Source organism: Mya arenaria, chromosome 13 (genome assembly GCF_026914265.1).
Source record: "Mya arenaria isolate MELC-2E11 chromosome 13, ASM2691426v1".
Taxonomy (NCBI): domain Eukaryota; kingdom Metazoa; phylum Mollusca; class Bivalvia; order Myida; family Myidae; genus Mya; species Mya arenaria.
The window spans coordinates 44,239,575-44,263,608 of NC_069134.1; the positions used below are offsets into that span (position 1 = coordinate 44,239,575).

General features: G+C 36.8%; 1 protein-coding gene across 3 annotated transcripts; it reads right to left on the reverse strand.

Annotated features, from left to right (window-relative positions):
- Positions 1-659: 659 nt before the first annotated feature.
- On the reverse strand, positions 660-23,399 carry LOC128214220 (protein HGV2-like). Of its 3 annotated transcripts, none has more exons than XM_052920576.1 (13): positions 23,292-23,399; positions 22,057-22,167; positions 21,461-21,579; positions 20,306-20,344; positions 10,491-10,871; positions 9,814-9,998; positions 7,525-7,598; positions 7,276-7,349; positions 4,450-4,540; positions 3,637-3,931; positions 1,921-2,037; positions 1,399-1,491; positions 660-955 (listed from the first exon to the last, which is right to left on the reverse strand). In XM_052920576.1, the coding sequence occupies exons 1-13, from the start codon at positions 23,330-23,332 to the stop codon at positions 923-925; spliced, it is 1,653 nt and encodes a 550-aa protein (XP_052776536.1). In that variant the 5' UTR covers positions 23,333-23,399; the 3' UTR covers positions 660-922. The 3 variants fall into 3 exon arrangements, with proteins under 3 accessions (XP_052776536.1, XP_052776535.1, XP_052776537.1); XM_052920575.1 differs by having other exon boundaries at positions 20,279-20,344; XM_052920577.1 differs by lacking the exon at positions 10,491-10,871 and having other exon boundaries at positions 20,279-20,344.
- Positions 23,400-24,034: the final 635 nt, after the last annotated feature.

Below are 24,034 nucleotides of genomic sequence, written 5' to 3' on the forward strand. Positions count from 1 at the left end.
TGCAAATGTACAGCGGAAAAATCTGGCCTGTTTGATACACTGCTACCTGCTTTTATTTCAAGAAAATAGCAAGTCTGGCTATTGGATTCGAAGTGACTTGAACGTTCAAAGTCTGCTTGTGCGCTTTGGTTGCATTATGGTTGGGCTCCGACATGTGTCCAATCACGACTTGTGCACTTAAATGCCATTAAGGGACTAAATAGTGACTGCTGTTTCCACCACGGGCATGTAGGTTATATATACACTGGAACTAGTTAAGAACCAGCTCTGACCAGGGTTAAATATACTAAGGCCAAGTTACGAAGGAAGTATTTCAACCATTGATAGTACGCGACCTTGACCGCTAGAAAAACGGACATTTTATGACGCCGTCTTTACGATCACGCTTTCAAGTTCATTTTAATATATTGTTTTATTAGAAAACACTAATTTATTCTCTATTTTTATAGAATTTCATTACATTTTTTCAATCTGGTCTGTTATTTTGATCCCCAGTATCAACTTCAACCAATATTCCTAGTGTCAATATCCACAAATGCTTAAGCATTAATTGGAGGAAAACACGAAACTCGCACCGAGAAGACTAGCCCAAGGGAGCATTCAACGTAAGAAAACAAGTTTGACTAACTAGCATAGTTATGGTAAAGAAAACTAAACCATTTTGCTGCACAAATTTATTTGTACAACAGAACAGAAAATAATCCGATTCTTCAACGCAAGAACATGAATAATTCAATATCAACTTTCTTTTAACAATGGTTCCTATATACACAGTCACATTGCACGTCCTGTCGCGAGGCTTTGTATGCCAAGTCTCTCACAAGTCCTAGGCATCATGTGTACATAAGGTAGTACAATCCGCCCTTAATCCTCCCAATAACTGTCCGTGTATCATTCCTTCTAGGGCAATGTCAGGCTTACTTCAGGACTTGGTCTCCATGGGCTCTTCAGCTTTCTGAAATATTCAGTGCAAGTGTCAATCTCCAGGAGCACTCCTATTGTCTGTCTAGTTAACCGAGATCAGTTAAGGTAGAACTAAATGATTTTATCACATGCGTTATATAGACATGTGTAATATAACAATATCACACTGCATTTTGTAATCATCTGATTTGGAAACAAAAATTGCTCCAAGTTGATATAATATTCCAGTTAGTCACATTTATTTATAATATTCCAGTTAATCATGCATTTATTTCTAAATGTTTTTATTAAGATTAAGCCAAGGCTCTCTTACTAATATTGTCGTTGAATAAATTTGTGTATTTTAGACAACTCACGAAGATTCCTCTAAACAAATACTTCACCTAAATTACTGGCACTATAACGACTCCAACACTAAAGTTAAGAACAAATGCTTTTTCTTTAAATTTCAAATGAGCTAAAATGGTCGCTTACCTTGTCATGACCGTTGACCTTCGGTGCGTCTCCAGCGCCCTCTTCGGACTTTGCCTTTTTTGTCGCCTCCTCATCCCCCTCTTCAGACTTGCGCTAAATGGACAATGCAGACAAAAAATAATAGATAAAAAAACTACACAGCCAAGTGTGGGAATATTTGTGTGGTAAATCACAGTACCTTGCATATTCTAATTCAAACCATTCTATAATTTAACATTTATTAACAGATCACAAAATTTACAATAAACAAGACAATATACCCATTTTCACATCAATTTCTGGTTTATACCAACCTTTAGAGAGCCTTCAAATTATTTACATGAAACTGGTTTACTCTGCTATTGACAGTAATTTCACGATCTTGTTTGTTGAATAAATTTGTCTTCAAAGTTCCAAGAGCATTTGTTTGCCTAAGGTTTTTAATATGAATATTCAAATCAGGGCAGTCCTGCTTCAATTACCCAACCTTTTTTAGCCATAACCTGAATGGAGAGTAAATAAATCTTTTCTCTGCACACTGACCTTTCTCTTGATGAGGTGGCTTATGTCGCTGGCAGCCTTTTCTTCCTTGGATGGCTCAGCTGGAGTGTCAATAGGAGCAGAACTGCTGGAACTGCCGGAACTAGAGGTCAGTCCTCCCTGGAAGTACAAGACAAGGACATTTTAAACAATGGTGCAGCGTTTTATATAACTAAATACTGTTTTTTAATATACTAACCTAGTATATGGTTTGTGTAGCTGGAGCTTTAGCAAGGCCTTAACTGGCAAAATAGCTGTGCAACCACAACTTCAAGTTCCAATAGTCAGTTGACTTCTTCGTTATCAATGCAAGTTTATGCAACAGGTTTTGGGTTCACATGGCAATTCTTAGTAATGGTAAATATAGCACACACATGATTAACCATTAATTATGACAAAACCCATCAATTTAACAGATCAGATAGAAATGAAAGTATGTTAACATATTTGAAGGACATAAGATTTAGATAAAAAGTATATAATATCTATAAACATTATATATTTTACAACGACTGTGAAAAAGGTTATACTAAGCACAAGAGTGTGGTCTTGTATTGTGGGGAACCCAGAGTACCTGGTGAAAACCTTTCGTCCGGATTGGTGACCTTTAACCAAATAAAACTAGAGCTATCACTGAAGGGGATTAATACCCCCCACGCCACCTCTCATTATGATTTATCATTGTATGAAGTTTTATGAAATTCCATCTAATAGTTTCGAAGTTACTGTACGGACAAAAGTTTGACAAAAAAAAACCACAGAAAAAGGCAATAACTCTGTAATTTGCTAAATTATTGTAATGATTCATGTACACTGAACTCCTTTTCATTGTGCTGTACCATTGTACAAAGTTTTATTACATTCTATCCAGTAGTTTTCAAGTTATGCTCCCGACAAGAAAAAAGTGACAAAGGGCAATTACTCTGTAATTGGCTGAAATAGAATTGCGGTTCCCACACACTGCACTTCCTCTCATTATGATCTATCACTGTATGAAGTTTTATTAAATTCCATCCAATAGTTATCAAGTTATGCTCCGGACAAGAAAAAGTAACAAAGGGCAGTAACTCTGTAATTGGCTGAAATAGAATTGCAGTTCCTGTACACTGCACTCCCTCTCATTATGATCTATCACGGTATGAAGTTTTATTAAATTCCATCCAATAGTTTTCAAGTTATGCTCTGGACAAGAAAAAAGTAACAAAGGACAGTATCTCTGTAACTGGCTGAAATAGAGTTATTGTTCTTGTGCACTGCACTTCCTCTCACTGTGCTTTACCATTGTATTAAGTTTTAATAAATTCCATCTGGTAGTTTGCAAGTTAATGTCTGGAAAAATATTTTACAAATAAAGGGCAATAACTCAGTAATTAGCTAAAGTAGAGTTATGGTTCTTGAACACTGCACTTCCTCTCATTGTGGGTTACCATTGTATTCCATCCAGTACTTTTCCAGTAAGTTATACTCCGGACAAACAAAAGTAAAAAAGGGCAATAACTCAGTAATAAGCAAGAATAGAGTTATGGTTATTGTACACCGCACTTCCTCTCATTATGCTCTATCATTGTTTGAAGTTTAATCCAATTCCATCCAGTAGTTTTCAAGTTATGCTCCGGACAAGGTAAATTGCAACGGACCGACCGACAAACCGACCGACTCCAATATACCCCCTTCAAACTTCGTTTGTCGGGGGTATAATAACTCTTTTAAGCAACCTACCAGAGCCTCCTTAGCAAGGTTTTTCAGATCTTCCATATTTTTCTTCTCATCTTCCACATCTTCAATTTTTGCCTTAATGTCAGGAAGTATCTCCTCGAGCTCACCGATTTCTTTCTTTGCTTTGTACACTGGATGGTCAAAGTCAGAGGTTTCTTTTTCTTCAGGTTTAGCAGCATCCACCACTTTGGTTAGGTTGGCTATGCGGTCTTCCATTACTTTGATGGCATGCTGGTAGCTCTCTGTGGATTCTTTGAAGTTCTTGTTGAAACAATAGGCAAGACCAAGTTGGTAATAGCTTAATAACAGTTAAGTTAATAATGGAATTATTTGAATATTTTTTTGAAAGAGAAGAGTATTTTTTGGCTATCCTCCATTCTTAGGGCAATATTCTAGTCAACATCAGCTGCTCAAAAACTTACTGAAAGGCAAGGGGTGCCTATATAATTAAATCATTTTTTTCAGCCAAGTGACTTGTTTGCTTTTTTTTTTTTGGCAAAATAATGTCATGGCAGCACAGATCTCTCCTGTCCGTTATATGATCTACGGGACATTTTGATGAAACAAGCCCACCACAACAGCTGTTGCCTACAATAACAAATGTCGAAGCATACATGAAGGTTTTTGTTGATTAAAACTGTTGTTCTGGAGCTAGCTATACGTAATGGTGCAAATGTCTCTGGTAACGTGTGTACCAAGTTCCATGGAATTGTCTTCAGTTATGGCAAACACTTGAGACAAAAACAAGGCTATGACAATAACTCAACTTTTCCTTCTGAATTCAACCTCAACTGGACTAAATACTATAAAGGATACGTTTCTGCAATCAACCTGTTATCTGAGTCAAGGATTTCTTTCTGTATGTCCAGGCATTTGTTGAGATCTTTGATGGCTTCCTCATATTGCTCTAAAACAAAAAAAAACATTTTGCAGTTTCTATATTGGGAAGCGCAATTGCATACATTTTGGCAACATGTGCCTGAATATCCCGCATAGGAATCCAACAACCTGCGGTCAAATTTCCATTCTGCATACATTTTTTTTTTACATGAACACTTAAAAGAAGAAAGCAAGTGTGGCAATGGGAAGATAATTAAATATTTAATACATTGATTTTATGTTGGCAATAACTTTGTAATATCATCCAGTTCTTTTAAATAATTTGCAGATATTCATTTGAACCTCAGAAAAATAAAGCAACTTTTACATGTGTTAACAATACAGCCCTTATTTAAACATTGTTGTTTTATCATGGTTTAATACATGCATTTTATTCACATTTCGCATGAAATTAATTTTTGATACCCGTCTATAAAATGTGAACCAGTACCTTTAAAGGTGTTTAGATATATAGGGGATATTATGAAAGGACGCTTTTCTGGTGACCTGTATCACGTCGAGTTTGGGGTGTAAACATGCATCCGTCGAAACCGCAGGTCGCGACAGATACGTTTACTCATGGTACTTATTTTACAAGTATACACTAATTGTCATTTCCTGTAGACATGACGTGGCCATTCTTCACAAAGTAAATATTCAGGGGATTTTTTGACGATCATAATAAGCAGAATTGAGGGAAGTTTGTGAGTTAATCGCTATTTCTATCAGTGACGCAAATTCGCCTTATTCACAAATGCAAATAGCTATGATCTGGATATTTACTGAGTGTGTATTTTAAACTTATTGTGGTTTAACGCTGGCATTTTTCTTTCCTTTTTTTTTTTCCGTACTCTCGACATATTATGTATCCATTGCAACTGACCTACCCTTACCCAAGGCAAGCGTTAATAGTGGTAAAACGTCGTTATTATAATCCTTTATAACTTCAACGTCATTGCTGTTTCTGTTTCAATTTCGTTGAGTAAGATCACTGTTTCAAAAGCGAAGTCTGCATGACGTCAACAGATGACGTCGAGTTACGGAGTGCTGTGAAAATGTGCATAGGCCTTCAGATCTCGCCAGCAGGAACCCTAAAGCTGATGAAAAGGTCGACAACGCTTCCACTGTTCGGCAAAACGTTCGTATATAAGTGGCATGAGCGTTTCCGCAATGGAAGTTGTCTATAAAAGACAACACGAGGGCCGGCCAACTAGCGCAAGTGAATTTGAAAATTGATTGGGTGAAAGACCATATCTACAAAGACAGGCGGGCAACAGTGTGAAGTTTTGGAGATGATCTGGATATCGAGATCGACTTTTACCGGATTCTGACTGAAGAACTGGGAATGTCCAAATTACTGACCGAACATGATGTGTGGCATGTTCGAAGGCTTTCTGCAACGTTACTCGGAAGAGGGAGATACCTTTCTCGATCGTATATCAACTGACAAGACTAGGTTGTATTACTATGACCCCGATACAAAAGTACAATCATCGGTTTGGAAAACACCTCGCACACCACCTTCAAAGAAAGCGTGTGTACAAAAGAGCCTAGGCAAGGAGATGTTTATCTTTTTTATGGACAGGCAAGGAATGATCCTGCAACATCGGGTCCCAGACGGCAGAACAGTCAATGCAGATTATTACTCAAAAGGTATTTGTTATTGGTTATACTAGTATGCATACTTGAAATATTGATAAGATTGTGAGTTATGTGGAAAATTCAGTGTTTAATTATGGTCAATAATTTGGATATTAATAATTAAAAAAATTAAAAATCTGATCGTTTAACCATTTGATATTCTTTTTAAGGTTCTACGGAGAGATCTTATTCAAGCATTCCGAAAGAAGCGGCCGAATGCAGACCTGGACCGCTTAGTTCTTCATCAAGACAATGCACCGGCTCATAGGGTAGCATCAACGCAACTGGAGATTGGTTCCCTCGGATTTGAGTTGTTAGAGCATCCGCCTTACAGTTCTGACCTGGCCCCCATGGACTTTCGTACATTTCCGGACATCAAAGGCCAGTTATGAGGTAACAAGGAACTTGTTGGTGACGTCAGCTGATGTCCACGACGTCGTTTGTGCTCCGGGTGTTGCCTGATGGGTAGTTTCTGTACATCCGATAATGGATTCATGTTTATTGTAAGCTGTTGATATATTTACATTGATGTTTCGAATTATTAAATATTGTCATGCTGATTTTTCTGTTCATAATAACCAGTATTGTAGAAGTTATTATACCATTCCGCCAACTTCTGGGACAACCCTCGAAAACATGGATTATGCAACAATTTATGAGCTTCGAAATGGAAAACTACTAGTTCACTTAAGTAGCTGTCTAGATATATTGAAAGTGTTCTCTGCTTAGTGTTTATCCTCATTGTTTTTTGAAGAACATGAGAACCATGTTCCTGAATATTTACATGCTTCTGGAGCGCGAGTAAAGTTAGATAATTTAATGTATTTAAAAGTTGACAGGTTTTACCAATTTTTTTTTGTCACACTATTTTAAGCAACACGAAAGTATTTTCGAGATAACACACGGTACTCGCATGATACGGAATCAGAAAACGACACTATAGCGATACAGATTTTTCAATACGGCGTGCTGTATTTTCACTGTTGGATATGGAAAAGGAATTTGATAGGCATATAATAAATTTGAATATTGGACAATGGTGTCTGTTTTAATTCCCCATTTTTTTTAATCAATTGCTATATATTGAAGTTTGCACAATCTATAGACTTCATTCCAACCAACCTGTTTCTAGGCTGACTTCTCCAAGTTTTAAGTGGGATTCAGCTGACCTTAGTTTCGCTTCCTTGGATTCGTCCCTGTTAACAAAAACAAATTCCAGTGGAGGTGAGACAGGTATGTGATGATACTAGAGTGTGAAAATATATTTGCTGTAGTTGTATCAGAATACATTCTTTGAAAGAAAATGTTGAACACATTACTCGAAATGTCAGCATCCATGATTAAAGCAACTACTTGTATTTATAAGCATACTTTGCGTAGATGAGTTTTGCTAGTTCCAGCATCTCCCAGGCCAACTGCAGATTTGAAACGTCTTCTGGGTTCTCCTAAAATAATTGAAAACAAAAGCTGTCACAGTATGTAACGAATGCCCCCGAATGTGACATTGACCTACGAACAAGGTCAGTACATGAAAAGTTGATCTTGCCTTTACGTGTCAAATACATATGGCAAGTTATTTTAAATTGCCTCTGAACATAAAAAAATACCACCCATACTTGACAACCTACACTGTTATGTCCTTATATTCAGAATTCCGTTGTGAATAAACACTTAGTGTATCTTTCACCTTAGAGGTAGGGAAATGGGTCTTGCACACGACACGTTGTCTTCGTATGTGGAACACATGTAGCAAGTTATTTTAAAATCTGTCCATACAAGAGAAAGTTACAGCCCGGACACGACAACCTATACTCTATGTCCTTATATGCAGCATTCCATTGTGAATAAACACTAAGTGTGACCTTGACCTTTAAGGTAGGGACACGGGTCTTGCACGCGACACATCGTCTTGGTATGTGAAACACATGTGGCAAGTTATTTTAAAATCTGTCCATACAAGAGAAAATTACAGCCCGGACACGACAACCTATACTCTATGTCCTTATATGCAGCACTCCATTGTCAATAAACACTAAGTGTGACCTTCACCTTTGAGGTAGGGACACGGGTCTTGCACGCGACACGTCGTCTTGGTATGTGGAGCACATGTGGCAAGTTATTTTAAAATCTGTCCATACAAGAGAAAGTTACAGCCCGACACGACAACCTATACTCTATGTCCTTATATGCAGCACTCCATTGTGAATAAACACTAAGTGTGACCTTCACCTTTGAGGTAGGGACACGGGTTTTGCACGCGACACGTCGTCTTGGTATGTGGAACACATTTGGCAAGTTATTTTAAAATCTGTCCATACAAGGGAAAGTTACAGCCCGGACACGACAACCTATACTCTATGTCCTTATATGCAGCACTCCATCGTGAATAAACACTAAGTGTGACCTTGACCTTTGAGGTAGGGACACGGGTCTTGCACGCGACACGTTGTCTTGGTATGTGGAACACGTGTGGCAAGTTATTTTAAAATCTGTCCATACAAGAGAAAGTTACAGCCTGGACACAACAACCTATACCCTATGTCCTTGTATGCAGCACTCCATTGTGAATGAACACTAAGTGTGACCTTGACCTTTGAGGTAGGGACACGGGTCTTGCACGCGACACGTCATCTTGGTATGTGGAACACGTGTGGAAAGTTATTTTAAAATCTGTCCATACAAGAGAAAGTTACAGCCCGGACACGACAACCTATACTCTATGTCCTTATATGCAGCACTCCATTGTGAATAAACACTAAGTGTGACCTTGACCTTTGAGGCAGGGACACGGGTCTTGCACGCGATACATCGTCTTGGTATGTGGAACACATGTGGCAAGCTATTTTAAAATCTGTCCATACAAAGGAAAGTTACAGAGCCGGACGGACGGACGGTGCGATTTTAATATGCCCACCGTTGGGGGCATAAAAATAAAATTATATTCGCAAGAGAAACTATTTTGGTATCTATTTTTTACACTACAAATACTTGAATATAATGCAAACAAGAGGTTTGTTCAACATTAATGACCTGTACGATTTATGACTTTTACCATTGACTATGACCTCAATATCCATAGAGGTCATCTACTGGTCACCCCCAACCTTAATGTTGAGTTCGAGGGCCATGGGTGCAGGCATTGTCGAGTTATCACACAGACAAGCTTAGACCTGATGACCCCTAAAATCTACTGGTCAGCGCAGACCTCAAGTCACATTTGAGGGCCAAAGGTGCAAGCATCGACAAGTTATCACTCAAATAACCTTTTCACATTCAAGGTCACTGTGACCTTGACCTAAAATAAATAGGGGTCATCTACTGGACCTGACAAGCCTTATGTCAAATTTGATGACCATAGGTCCAAGCATTGTTGAGTTATCACTCGGACAAGCTTTACCAACCTTATCCCATTTAAGGTCACTGTGACCATGACCTGATGACCCCTAAAATCAATAGGGGTCATCTACTGGTCAGGCCCAATCTTCCATGTCAAGTTTGATGACCCTAGGTCCTGGTATTGTCGGACAAGCTTTGGTCTTCGAAAGGGGGCATAAAAAGCATTGTTTTTCTAAAATAATAGAGTTGCAAGATCACCTCCCTTGTATCTGCTATCCCTACCTCCCTTATGTGAAATAATGTGTCATATTCAGTGCTCCTTACCCCATCCTGGGATCCATTCTGTGAGGTGGTCTCCCCTGCATCCTCTGCTGGCTCTGCCCCTTCCTCCTTCATCCCCTCTCCTTCCTCCTCCATCCCCTCTCCTTCCTCTTCTTCAGTCCCCTCTCCTTCCTCTTCTTCAGTACCCTCACCATCTTCTCCCTCCTCAGCACTGTTCTCCTCAGATTCTAAGAAATGAAATAATTACTTTGGTTGATTGGCTTCCCTCTACTAACAGTCAAAAGTATGTCATGTCCCTTCAGTTTAATTGAAACATTTGTTTCAATACTTTTATTATCTTTTAAATGCATTGTAAACAATAAAAGAGTCAAATGAAACTCCACAAAATTAAAGATAAATATTCTTTAAAAAATGTATCAAAATTAAATACTATCTTTCTTTATCTGAAGTTGTTTACTTTTTTTTAATCTTACTGATCCCATTTTCTTTCTTAGATCAAATATACTGCAAAGTCAGATTTTTTTATGCAAGAAACAGGAACTTGTGTCAGAAAACTAAGAACGTAACAGTGCCTATAAAAAGAATATTATTATAACAGCAGTGCATTGAAACTAACATGTTAGATGAACTGTCTGAAACTTTGGAGAATTAATAGTATGCTTTGTTACTGCAAACTTCCATTATTGGAACCAATAAAACAGTGGAATTCAACAAAGAACCTTTTTCTTCAGTTTTGTCCTTTTCTGTTTCTTTAATATCTTTCTTCACTTCTCCATCCTCTTTTTTCTCCGCATCTTTCTCAGTTTTCTCATCTTTTTGGTCTTTTTCGGATTCTTTAACGTCTTTTTTCACCTTCTCTTCATCCTCTTTCTTCCCTTCCTCTACTTTCTCTTTAATCTCCTTTTCTTTGACCTCGTCCTGTTCTTTCTTCTCTTCTTTGTCTTCCTTTTTCTCTTTGTCTTCAGTATCCATTGAAACCTCCATGGTCTCTCCTGATTCTTTCTTCTGTTCTTTTTCTTTATTCTCTCGTTCTTTTTTCTCAGTTTCCTTTTCTCCCATTGCATCATACACCTCTTTTCTCAATTTATCGCGTTCTTCCTCTTTGAATTAAAATTTGTTTGAACAGTTATGTACATTAAATTTTAAAACAGAAGGGCCAGAATGGCCCTGAATCGTTCACCTGAGATATGTGAAGACAAACACTGCTTAAATACATTTGTTGCAATGTAATTCTACCAACTTAATCAAAGTGCTTAAAGTGTTGAATAGCTTTCGGCCTGCAACGTTATGTGAGTATAATCATGTAATTGTAAAACATTATTAGCATAAACATCTAAAGATAGTATATGCTCGCTCATTATTTCCTTCGCGAAAACTTTTAGAGTTTAATGTTGAATCTCAATGAGATCATGAAGTATAGGTCACTTAAAATGTGGTATACGCCAAAAAGTTACTTATAAGGTATGGAGTAATTCTCAATATCATATAAAACCTAACCAGGGTATGCCAACTAAACCAAATGCATCCCAACAAAATGCATTAGACATATTAATTAGGTTTACGTTTATGGCTTCTTTCTACAGCGCCAAATACCTCTGGATCGAATCACCCACATACTATTTATTTTCAATAAAAATTGTCAAGTACCGTAATTCACCTAAGAGTTCGGACACCTTAAATTAATTAAAAAAAATTCGCTGTCCGAAAACATAGAAAATTACCATTTTATATTTTATTTACATGTCTGTTTAACCTGCCTTTTTTCTTCATGTTTGCATTTTACCACTTATTAATTTATCCGTAGTAATCAATGGTCATAAACTTATTTATTACGCCTATAAGTGTAAATCCATGGGTGAAAGTTGCAAATTTTCAAAATACTGAAAAATTAAGCTGGGGGCCAGGGGTTTAGGGGGCCGGAGGCTCCCGGAAGCTCCAGGAATTAAGCATTTTAAAACACATTTCAAAGCCTTTCCTGTCTTTTAATCAATCAAATATATGTTGGATATTTATAATATTTCTGGCAGCTTTTGTCAACATACATGTACATAAGGCCCCTGACAGAAACATCCCTCAATACTTCAATTCTTGCTCATTAATCAAGAATTCATTTAACTCTGTAACTCATTCAATAAAAGTTAAAAAATGAAAAACAGAATACAATTAAAGATTTATATTGAATAGTGTTTTGCATTTTTATCAAGTTACCAATCGGACCATTTCACACCTTTCGAATCGACTTTTGACAGCCTTTGCCACCTCCATTTGTTTTTCGCAGGCTGTTCAAGCTCTTGAGTACTATACCCTGGGGGTACAAACTTCATTGTTTAATTTTGACAGCAGTATTTCGATTTATTTCATTGTTTATTTTGCTTCCAATTTGCGGTATGTCGTAAATGATACTGATCGTAAATATTCGGCATAAACCGACTTTTTCCGCAATCGAAGTTTTTGTTGGCGCAGAAACTGCCGAGGTTTTTCGGAGAACATTGGAATGACGATGCTTTTTTACGAAAAGAAACGACTATTTATGGAAACGTTCGGCTGATATTGCCGACAGAATTTTACCGCTTATGGCAACGCTATTTATAGAACGAAATTGGGAAACCAGAAAATTTAACTTTGTTTTATCTACGAGTTTGAGTAGATCGCGATGTTGATGATGGGGTTTGGGGTACCCTCCCCACCCCGAAAAACTCCCCGGATTTACACGATTTAGAAAAATGACCCCTAAGAAGACCGAAAATACGGAATTCCGTATTAATACGGAAAACTTTCACCCATGTAAATCCTTCATCAAGTTAATTAAAACACCATTTTATACATGCATTGAACTGAATAAACACATTCTATCGGCTTCAGATAAAAGAGTCACACTGTGTGACGTCACATAACTTACAGTTATACCCACGAGGATCTCGTGGAGAGCATGGACATTGCTATGCATGATTAATGTATAACTGTACAATTATTGATTCTTACAGTCTATAAGTGTTGTACAAGTTTGAAAGTTTATTGGCAGATTGTTTTACAAACATGTCATGTCTATGTTTTCTTAATCCCTTGATTGCCCTTGTTGTTTCTTTAATCCTCCAATAAATATATCACACTTTCTTTTTTAACAGGCAATAAATCGTTTAGGATGGGTAGTAACTAATTAACTTGTCACAGTGGTGTATACAGTTAGGTAATCTAGCCAGGCATTGTAAAGATAAAAATCAATAATCTTCGTCTGTGAAACTTGGTAACTGTGAAAGTTATGATTGATGTCCTTTGGGTGTCCGAAAATTAGGTACACAAAATAAATAATTTTGGAAAATAATTATGGGTGTCCGAATATTTAGAGTGTCCGAACTCTTATGTGAATTACGGTAATAGCAATTTAAAACATAGAAAATATACTTATGAAAGAACTACAATCACCAAAAAACTGATTGCAGGATAAAATGAAGAATTATAATTTCATTTAAATCATTATGAATTGATATATTACGCCTAATTAGCATTTAATTGCATCATAATACGATCCATATTTTTTCAGGGGTTTGAACGACTTCTCAGAGTTTATTTCCGGGGAATAAACCTATCAGAATGCGATGACCATATGATTTTCTGCATAACATAGATTGAACAAGAGCTGTCACAGTATGTGACAAATGCCCCCGAATGTGACATTGACCTATGAACAAGGTCAGTACATGAAATGTTGATCTTGCCTTTACGTGTCAAATACATATGGCAAGTTATTTTAAATTGCCTCTGAACATAAAACTAGAAATGTGTCCATAGGACACGGATGCCCCCACTTCGATTTTTTGTCACAGAAAATAAGCCATAATGATTATTCAGGATAATCTGCACAAGGGCAAATCCTTTCCAAAAATTAGATCGGATAAGATATTTTTTAAGTATTGTTGGGAAATAAAGGGCCCTAACTCCTAAATGATTAAAGCGATTTCCATGGCTATCGAACTTGATCAAGGTATTATGGTCACAAACATGTGTTAAAAGTTTGGTGAGGATTGGACAAACAGTTTTCAAGAATTAGATCGGAAACAATCTTCGGGACGTATTTTTCAAGTCTTTTTTTGCAAATAAAGGGCCGTAACTCCTAAATGACAAAAGCGATTTCCATGGCTATCGAACTTGATCAAGATATTATGGTCACAATCATGTATGTAAAGTTTGGTGAGGATTGGACACATACTTTTCAAAAAAGGGCCGTAACTCCTAAATGACTAAAGCGATTTCCATGACTATCGAACTTGATCAAGATATTATGGTCACAAACATGTGTTTAAAGTTTGGTGAGGATTGGACAAACGGTTTTCAAGAATTAGATCGGAAACAATCTTCGGGACGTACGTACGTACAGACAGACAGACGTACGTACGGACAAGGGCAACCCTATATGCCGCCACTTTGTGGGGGCATAAAAATACCACCCATACTTGACAACCTACACTGTTATGTCCTTATATTCAGAATTCCCTTGTGAATAAACACTTAGTGTATCTTTCACCTTAGAGGTAGGGACATGGGTCTTGCACACGACACGTCGTCTTCGTATGTGGAACACATGTAGCAAGTTATTTTAAAATCTGTCCATACAAGAGAAAGTTACAGCCCGGACACGACAACCTTTACCCTATGTCCTTGTATGCAGCACTCCATTGTGAATAAACACTAAGTGTGACCTTGACCTTTGAGGTAGGGACACGGGTCTTGCACGCGACACGTCGTCTTGGTATGTGGAACACATGTGGCAAGTTATTTTAAAATCTGTCCATACAATAGAAAGTTACAGCCAGGACACGACAACCTATACTCTATGTCCTTATATGCAGCACTCCATTGTGAACAAACACTAAGTGTGACCTTGACCTTTGAGGTAGGGACACGGGTCTTGCACGCGACACGTCGTCTTGGTATGTGGAACACATGTGGCAAGTTATTTTGAAATCTGTCCATACAAGAGAAAATTACAGCCCGGACACGACAACCTATACTCTATGTCCTTATATGCAGCACTCCATTGTGAACAAACACTAAGTGTGACCTTGACCTTTGAGGTAGGGACATGGGTCTTGCACGCGACACGTCGTCTTGGTATGTGGAACACATGTGGCAAGTTATTTTAAAATCTGTCCATACAAGGGAAAGTTACAGCCGGGACACGACAACCTATACTCTATGTCCTTATATGCAGCACTCCATTGTGAATAAACACTAAGTGTGACCTTGACCTTTGAGGTAGGGACACAGGTCTTGCACGCGACACGTCGTCTTGGTATGTGGAACACATGTGGCAAGTTATTTTAAAATCTGTCCATACAAGGGAAAGTTACAGCCCGGACACGACAACCTATACTCTATGTCCTTATATGCAGCACTCCATTGTGAATAAACACTAAGTGTGACCTTGACCTTTGAGGTAGGGACACAGTCTTGCACGCCACAAGTCGTCTTGGTATGTGGAACACATGTGGCAAGTTATTTTAAAATCTGTCCATACAAGGGAAAGTTACAGAGCTGGACGGACGGACGGTGCGATTTTAATATGCCCACCTTCGGGGGCATAAAAATCATTACATCGCTATTTATAGCAAGCTAATTAATATCATATGCAGAACGCAGTCCATAGCTAAAAGAGCAGATTGCTTACTAGGTATTTTCGATGTAAATGTTAATGTAAACAGGTCGGTTACCACCGTAGTTGATATGCCCGTGCGCGCATTAATTCGCCAAAAGTTAAAAATGTTATGTCGATCTGACGATAAGATTTCCGAGATACGGTTATAAAAGTCTGCAAGCCTAGCAGCCTACAGCCTAAAGAGTATAGATAATTTCTTTAACCTACAAGTCTATAGTAGACATAACCTAGATACGTCTAAAAGGAACAATAATTACCCAAGTAGTAACTGATTTGCTAAAATAAATTCATTAAGTATGAAATCTATTCCCTTATGTTCTTAATAATGACCTACAGAATAAGCAAGATGTGCCCCCTTTGCTTCTAGTGTGTATTTAAACTGAGAGATTTTGAATTTTCACTCTGCATACACCATAAAAATCCAGTGGAAAAATTGCTGCAGTTTAAGCAGTTATGTTTTTGCTGAATCCTATATATATATAGCTAGGAAATGATAGATTTTTAAATGTAAAATATAAAGTCAGCCATTTTTTGTTGTTGTTGTAAGTCAATCGAGATTAGGGTTGCATACCGTTCATGACCAAACGGTCCGATACCAATTGATACCAACGAAACGATACGGTATTTTAACGATACCGATAACAAGCGAATAATTTAATGGTTTCTACCTATCAACAATGAGCTTAAAAGACTTAAAATTAAGTATTCCTGCTAGACAAAAACCTTTTCAATAGCATACATGTATTAAAGTTGTGTTGCCATTATATATAACAAACAGGTAGAAAAGTATTTCAAGTAGCGTTGTAGATAGATTGAATCTTGCGCAACATATCTGGAGTTCTTTAGGCAATATCAGAGGTGCTCGGATTGTCTTTGTTACCATTTGTTGCAAGGTCTTGTTTGTAGAAGGGCACTCTAGGAAGCTTCATGCGCAAGTTTCATTGAATTTGGCCTGATATGTTTTAGAAAAGGTCTTTCAAGCCATTGTTGTACATATGGATGGCGGACGAAGGCCAATCATAATAGCTCACCTTGAACACTGCATGCTCAGGTGAGCTTAAAAAAGTTTCACTATCTTGTTAAAACTATATATACTACTTAATATATTGGCAGATTTCAAATCACAAGTCTTCAGTTTCATAACATAACTCATATGCCATTTTTACAGTCAAAAATCTAAAATTTGCAACAAAGTCATTAAACCTTTCTAGTATTCATGGTATTACCGTAAATGACAGGTTATAAGAAGATAGGGGTTATAAGACACATACATATCACATTAAAAAAGTTTTTCTCTCTGAACAAAAACTTACTTTCTGAACATTTTTTAAAGCTGCACTCTCATAGATCAGGGTTCGAATTTAACTTTGAGGAGCACTCGCAAAATTTTGCAAGTGCATTTTGAGGCAACTCGCAAAATGAAAAATCAACTTGCAATTTTATTATCTGCTTTATTCCCTTATAATATTGTCTAATTAATGTAGAAATTTACACCTAAGACATATTATGAATATAAAAAAGTATCAATATTGAGTGACTCGACTACTAGAACTTGTTGATTGGCTTATTCTTTTTGGGGGGTACGGAAAGACTCATCTGATGCTGGCAGCTTTTTGATAACAAAGCTGTCCAATAATTTGACATTGTTCACTTTGTATATTTACCCTCGCCATCGGGTAATTTAATACCCATTCGAACAAGCATGTTACAGATTTCATTAAGTCTGTAAGTATTAAAATCAATAACATTATAAATTTGAAATAAAAAAAGCAACAGTAAATGTAGCGTGGATACTTTGGACCATGAAATCTATCGATCGACTAAGTCTATTCATTTTGACAGTTGGGTGAAAATAAGAGGGTTGTCCGGAAAGTTTTGAGACTGTGTCTATATTTCAAAATGTTTTTAATATAAATGAATAAACAGCTGTGTATATAGACTATTCACGCGATTCCTTTTGAAAAATAAAATTAAATGATCTCATGATAAGGAAGGAAATGATTGTCAAGTCAGCCCATCTAGCGCTTCACGGAGCACTTTGAAATTGACGTTTTCTGAAAACTATTCAAAATTCATATAGACTACTTCGTCTGAATAATAGACGCCAAAACGTCACGTCAAAACATATGACGCCAGAATGACGTCAGCTGCATCACTGTGTAAATTATTGACGCAATCTAACTGTAGACATGATTGTAACGATCAGTGGAAGTAGAGAGGTATTTCGAAGATGTCGGAAAAAATCCAACATTGACGTCAGGCACGGAGCAGCGCACTATGATCAAACACTGAGTTGGCAGCGGAATAACTCCTACAAATACTTATACGTTTCTAACACGGTATAAATCAAAGCCAACATGTTCAAGGGCTTTTTCTTTTTCGCTGGCATATACGTTTCAATGCCGTGCGATTTCAAGCTGAGTGGAAGAACGCCAGTCTCGAGTCAGAGTGAAAGTCAGTGCTTGACATGTTACAAGAAGACCGGCAGAGGACAATGAGGGAAATTGGCGAATCCGTTCAGCTAAAAAGAACAGTTGTTCATAATATCATAAAAGGGTGGTTGGAACAGATATTCAAGCAATGGGTCGATTGTCACCGTAAGTGTGTACGTGCAGAAGGAGCGTATTTTGAAAAACTGTAAATGACGTGACGAAATAAGACAACGAATTTCTCCGTGGCTTGTAACCTGTACTTTTTGCAATGTTTGTTGTATACGTTCACTTCACAGTATATTGTTGAAACTTTCAGGATTTGTTTATATTAGATACAATTGACAGCTGATAAAATTTTAAATGCATCCTATGAGTGGTATTTTTTTTATGAATGCAGTCTCAAAACTTTCCGGACACCCCTCGTATATTCAAAGGATGATGGGGTTTACATATAGTGCGCGAAAGCGCTAAATTTAGCCAATGATTGAGCTAGGTGTTTACGTCATTCGTATTCACTTTGTATAATGCACACCTCGGAGCATCCCAGAAAGATTCGAGATAAAACTCTGCCTTTTCCGTATTTGTTCTATTTTTGAAAACTTACTAGAGCGTGACTCCGTACTGTCTTCTTTATACTGGTAGTGTAAACATGCCACTTATAGGCTGTTTACACTCGACTACGCAGCGGAGTTAAGTTCATGTTTATTCTACTTTCCTTTTAACATTTTGTGGTCTAAAAAAGCCACTCGCAGAACTTTGCGAGCTTGAATAAAAGTCACTCGCAATTTGTAAATGTCGCTCGCATTTGGCGAGTATGCGAGTCTAAATTCGAACCCTGTAGATATACTATTTTAACAACTTATTTTATTTTTTGTCTTAGATAGAGAAACTTATGACGTAAATATCTGCAAACCAACGATAAAAGATTGCCGACAAAAGATCAGATCGCCGATTTTCATATTTCCGTTCGAAAATTTATGTTTTATGGTTTACTTACAGATAAAGAAAAATGCATAAAAAATCAATTTTTGAACTTAAATATAAATATCTGCTATCTATTTTTTTGTCACGACGGTTTTAACCTATTATCGCAAAATTCCAAGGCATTTTCATGACCGGGAACAGACTTTTCAATATTCCCGACTTTTTCCCGGTAGCGTGGGAACCCTGCTGTGAGTAAAGTTTCAATGCAATACATGATATATTTGCTGAGATATTGACTTAAAATTGGTTACATGCAAAACCTTAACCAGAATATCTATGTTGAATAAAAAAGGGGCCATTATTTGAATATAATTCAAACTAGAGTTATCTTACTTGGTTAATTAAGTAGGTCGGATGGTTGAGACCATTGCATTAAGTCTCAATGCAATACCTGAAATAGTCGCTGAGATATTAACCCATGTGTGCTTACACGCAAAACCTTAACCAGAATTTCTTAGTCGAATAATAAAGGGCAATTATTTGCATTAAATGCAAACTAGAGTTATCTAACTTGGTTAATTAAGTAGGTTGGATGGTCGAGTGCCATTGTATAAAGTCTCAATGCAATACCTCAAGTAGTTGCTGAGATATTAACCTATGTGTGCTTGCACGCAAAACTTTAACCAGAATTTCTAAGTCAAATAATAAAGGCCCATTATTTGCATTAAATTCAAATAAGTGTTATCTAACTTCATTAATTTAGTAGGTTAGATAGTTGGGAATACAGATCTAAAGTTTCAATGCAATACATGATGTATTTACTGAGATATTGACTTAAAGGTGCTTGCATGCAAAACCTTAACCAAGGTGTGACGCCGCCGCCTGGGCGAGTAGTATAGCTATCCTTATTCTTTGAATAGTCAAGCTAAAAATAATAAACGTTTTTTGATACACCATTTCCTGATCTTCAACTGCCGTTTTAACCAGGTAAAACTCGTTTCAGTTTCTAAAAACTTAAACAAACCAGTTTTTCCCCATTTATCTCTCTGAAAGCCAAATTCGGCCTAAAATCAACTTCAGAAAAAAATGTCAAAAGCTTGTTACTGTTTGTAAGATGCAGGCATTTTTTTAGTTTGAAATCTGAGGGGAAAAAGTGTGTCTTATAACCAGTCATTTACAGTAATGTATTCTTTAATATCATTTTAACAGAAACTTATCTCCATTTAAATTATAAAATATATTCTAACACAAACTGGTTAATAATTGAAAAAGATGTTGGCACTACCAGTTGCCCGTGGCTATATTTATAACTGATGTAAAAGTATTGCATATTTTCAAGTTTTCTTGGGAGAAAAGAATTAAACCGACAAATGTATAGGTTTTCTACTTCAATGAAAACTTTGGTAAACATGTGGCAACTACAAAATATGTCTTAGCCCCAACATAGTGAAACTAAATTAACATTTGAATTTCACAATGTAAACAATGATGAAGATACCCTTGATTTCTTCCTTTTCAAACTGACCATCTTTCTGTTCTGTTGTCTCATCATCTGTGTCTGGCACTGGCAAATTGCATATAGATATACATTCTAGCATGTACACAACCACTTTTACAAAGCTAAGTAAGCCACAAGATTTATAAGAATCTTAACAAATTATAAGAATCTTAACAAATTTAAGATGAATTGTTATTAGTCATTCCCAGATGAGCCATGATGCAAACATTACTGATTTAAACTGTTTTACACAAGCTCAAGATTATTTCTTTAAAATTTCTAAAATAAAAACAGGACAAGTTAATAGAACACAAATAACAAGGACTCTGCTAAACCAATGGGCCATAAATACTGATTAAGTTGCTGATGCAAACTGTGACAAGAAATTGCACAACAAACTAGCAATAAGTCAGAGATTGAGGAAGGCTGTTTGAGCAAACTTATAGCTCTGGATTTTTAGAATAAATAGAAAATACAATAACAGCTGTACCTGTTTAATGGAGTAAAACATGAGTCAAGCATTATGTTCAATACTATAGGGTTTAAAATCAAGAGCTCATCAAAAATATTTTTAAAAAAATGGTATACACTGTTGCATGACGTAGCAGGCCCTTTTCTAGGAATTGAGAGTAAATATTTGCTTAATATATACTGTGGCAAAAGCTGAAAACCTGGAAAAATTGCTGGGTGCCAGGGGGCTGGTTAAAGGCCAGTGGATCAAAAAAATTACCTCCCTTGATGTTGTACAAACTTTCATTCTTTAGTCAATCTTGATGTTGTACAAACTCATTCTTTAGTCAATCAATAAAAACATTCAGCTATTAAGCGAAGGCGCTTTCAGGATATATATAGCCGAGAAAATAAGATTGTTCCGTCGAATCATCAAGCAGACGTGTTTTGTTTATAAATAACTGATGAACTGAGATGTATGTGGTAATTAATGCGATCAAAGAAAACTTTAACCCATGTTTATAACAATTATCGCCCAAATCCTTGAATTAGGAATTAAAATTTCAAAATAAATTCGCAATGATTTTAATGAATTTTCCAAGAGGAATGATGAGTCAGAATATCTAATCCTTGAGAAAAAGGCATGTTCAAACAACAGTGTACCAGTTACACCTTGGCATAATTTTTACATAAAAAAAACATTTAAACAGCATGAATGGAAGTATTTCCCACCTCCTTGGAGAGCGTTTCCCAGCACGCCATTCTCCATTCTGGCAAGGTCCAACAGAGCCTGCCCATAGCAGAAATAAGCATCTGCACACTCCTTTGCAGTCTCTCCATACGCCTTCGAGCTGCAAAAGGAAAACACATTGTTGCTAAGATTATATCATATTTCTTTAACTATTTTGCCTCATCCAAATGGGTGCTGCTTTATCACAACCCCTAATAATGGGCTGTCGAGTCAAGTCAAATTCGGCCTTAACAGTCCTGTGTCTAGACTCCGGTTTCATTTTGTTTAGCTGCACAATTGATGCAAGTAGATGGCCATAGGGGGACATACCACATCAGATGCAACAAATGAGCTGGGTGGGCCCCAATGCTAGTCAGGGTAAAACCCCCGCAAGTGTCATTTTCAACTTTGTGCCAAGTCTGTTGACACAGTCCCAAACCTAGATTGTAAAAAAGCATATATACAATAGATAATTTACCTCGAACGAAACAGCAGCACCTTGCCTTAAACAAAGAATTTTTGGCTACTTTAGGTTTTATTTGAAGCTTTGCACATGCTACAATTGTCAATAAACAAAGAAAAAGAAATTGCAACTCACAGGATACTGCAAGCTTCTTGGAACTGATTAACAGCTGTAGGAATCTCTCCACATACCATATTCCTCTTGCCCTGGGCAAGAATATTTACTGCAGACTCTGTGGCTGCCATCCTGAAAAAAAAAGAAACTTAAAATGAAGTTTCGGCAAAAAAGTATGGAAAAACAGACAATGCCACACAGCAGATGGTATTGTTGCAGGGCCTTTCGAAGAAAATAATTCAGGCACAAGCTAGGGGTGGGGTGAGGGTCGACTCAAGTCAATTTCTTTTTTTTTACATTTCCACTCCCAAATGGCACATTTTGGTGCACTCTATAGGGCTGGGTGTCGCTGAGAATTTTTCGGTGTGATACTTATTGCAATATGGAGGTAGCGATACGTATTGTCGATACAATACAGCAATAGTTATAGTACAAAATTGTCTGAATAGAGAGTTAACACTTTTTATTTCAGAAAAACTTAAAACGTGTACACAAAAATCACCAACAAAGAGTGTAGTTTTGTTATACAAAACAACAAAATACTTCCAGTATCAAATGATAACTAGAAAAAAAGGTTTTTAGCAAGCAGGTAATCTTTGACTGCAGGGTCTACAGAGATACATATGCATTTTCTTTATTCAATACTTAATACAGCCTGCCAAGTATCTGCAGCCAGTTACACATATTGCTGTTCATATCCTATTGGGACCTGTGTGAAGATACACAGCCCTTTTGAGAATGGACCCAATGCCTTTCCCCCATTGGTCAGAAAAGAAAAGACTCAACACTTAATTCAGTGGAGTTTTTGTAACTGCTGTAGGATACGGCGTTGATTAATGACCCTGTATAGGTATCATTATTAAAATCGCAATATTGCGTTTATTCAAAATACTTGTTCACATACAAAATTCCGGTAGAAAGCCTGGCCCCATTCCCCTTATGGCTGTTGTAGAAAGACAGCCGTGAGTTATACTTATTATTATCAATTCTTAGTTGGGACGGACCAAAGCTGAGTGCAAATCATTCATACTCCTGAGAAGTGATCATATTCCTAGTACTTTTCATCTCCAGTTCGAAATTGTGTCACTATCAGCAGGTTAAGACCATTTTTGACTCATAAATGAAACACTGTCAGATTGTGCACAACTTGGTTGCTGAAAAATCCTAAATTTACTTTCCTTCAAGACAATAGAGGCGAGTAACTCCATAAGCACTTGTTGATTTATCAGTAAAAAATATAATTCATTATGTTATACCTGTCTGAATCCGACGACGTGCTGGTGCCTTCTGATGACATTTGTGACAATTTTATTTTCCTCGAGGATTTTTCGCGCGACACTTTTGTCAACAATAAATTTAAAGAAAATACGCTTCCGTATTGTACATGGTCAGCGTGCAGGAAAATTGAAAGCACTCTCTATATGTTGAGCCGTATGGGATTTTAGTGCAAGTAACGTTACTTCGGTTGGTTCTTTGTCTCTTTAATAAGGTTTTTCCTGTTTCATGTTTAGTCTGATTCGGTCACTTGATTATATGAACTTTATTGTAAAATCCATGTTAATATTTTTCACAATTTAATGTTTACATATTTTACATCAACACATTTAGACTTGAGACTGTTCGGTGATGGCTTTTCACATTAAGACAATTATTATAATTGATATGTGTTCTGATATTTAATGTTTAGCTTAAGTAATATGAAAATACCGCATCTGGAGTTAAATTTTACTGTTAAACTGCTAGACACAAATGCAGTTTTCTTGCTGCGTTCTTGGTGTACATATGTAGATGAATAAATGGAATACAAGATTTAGCTTTATCGTATCTTCCATAAACCCCCTTACATTAAAACACTCAGCTTGTTTTTCTTAAATGTATGCGACAAAAAAAAAAATGACATATTTTATTACATTTCCAATAATACAATTGGTAAGGAATTCATTATCTCTTTTATACCGTGACTGTCAACTTTAGACAGTCCATATGTTTGCTAAAGAGA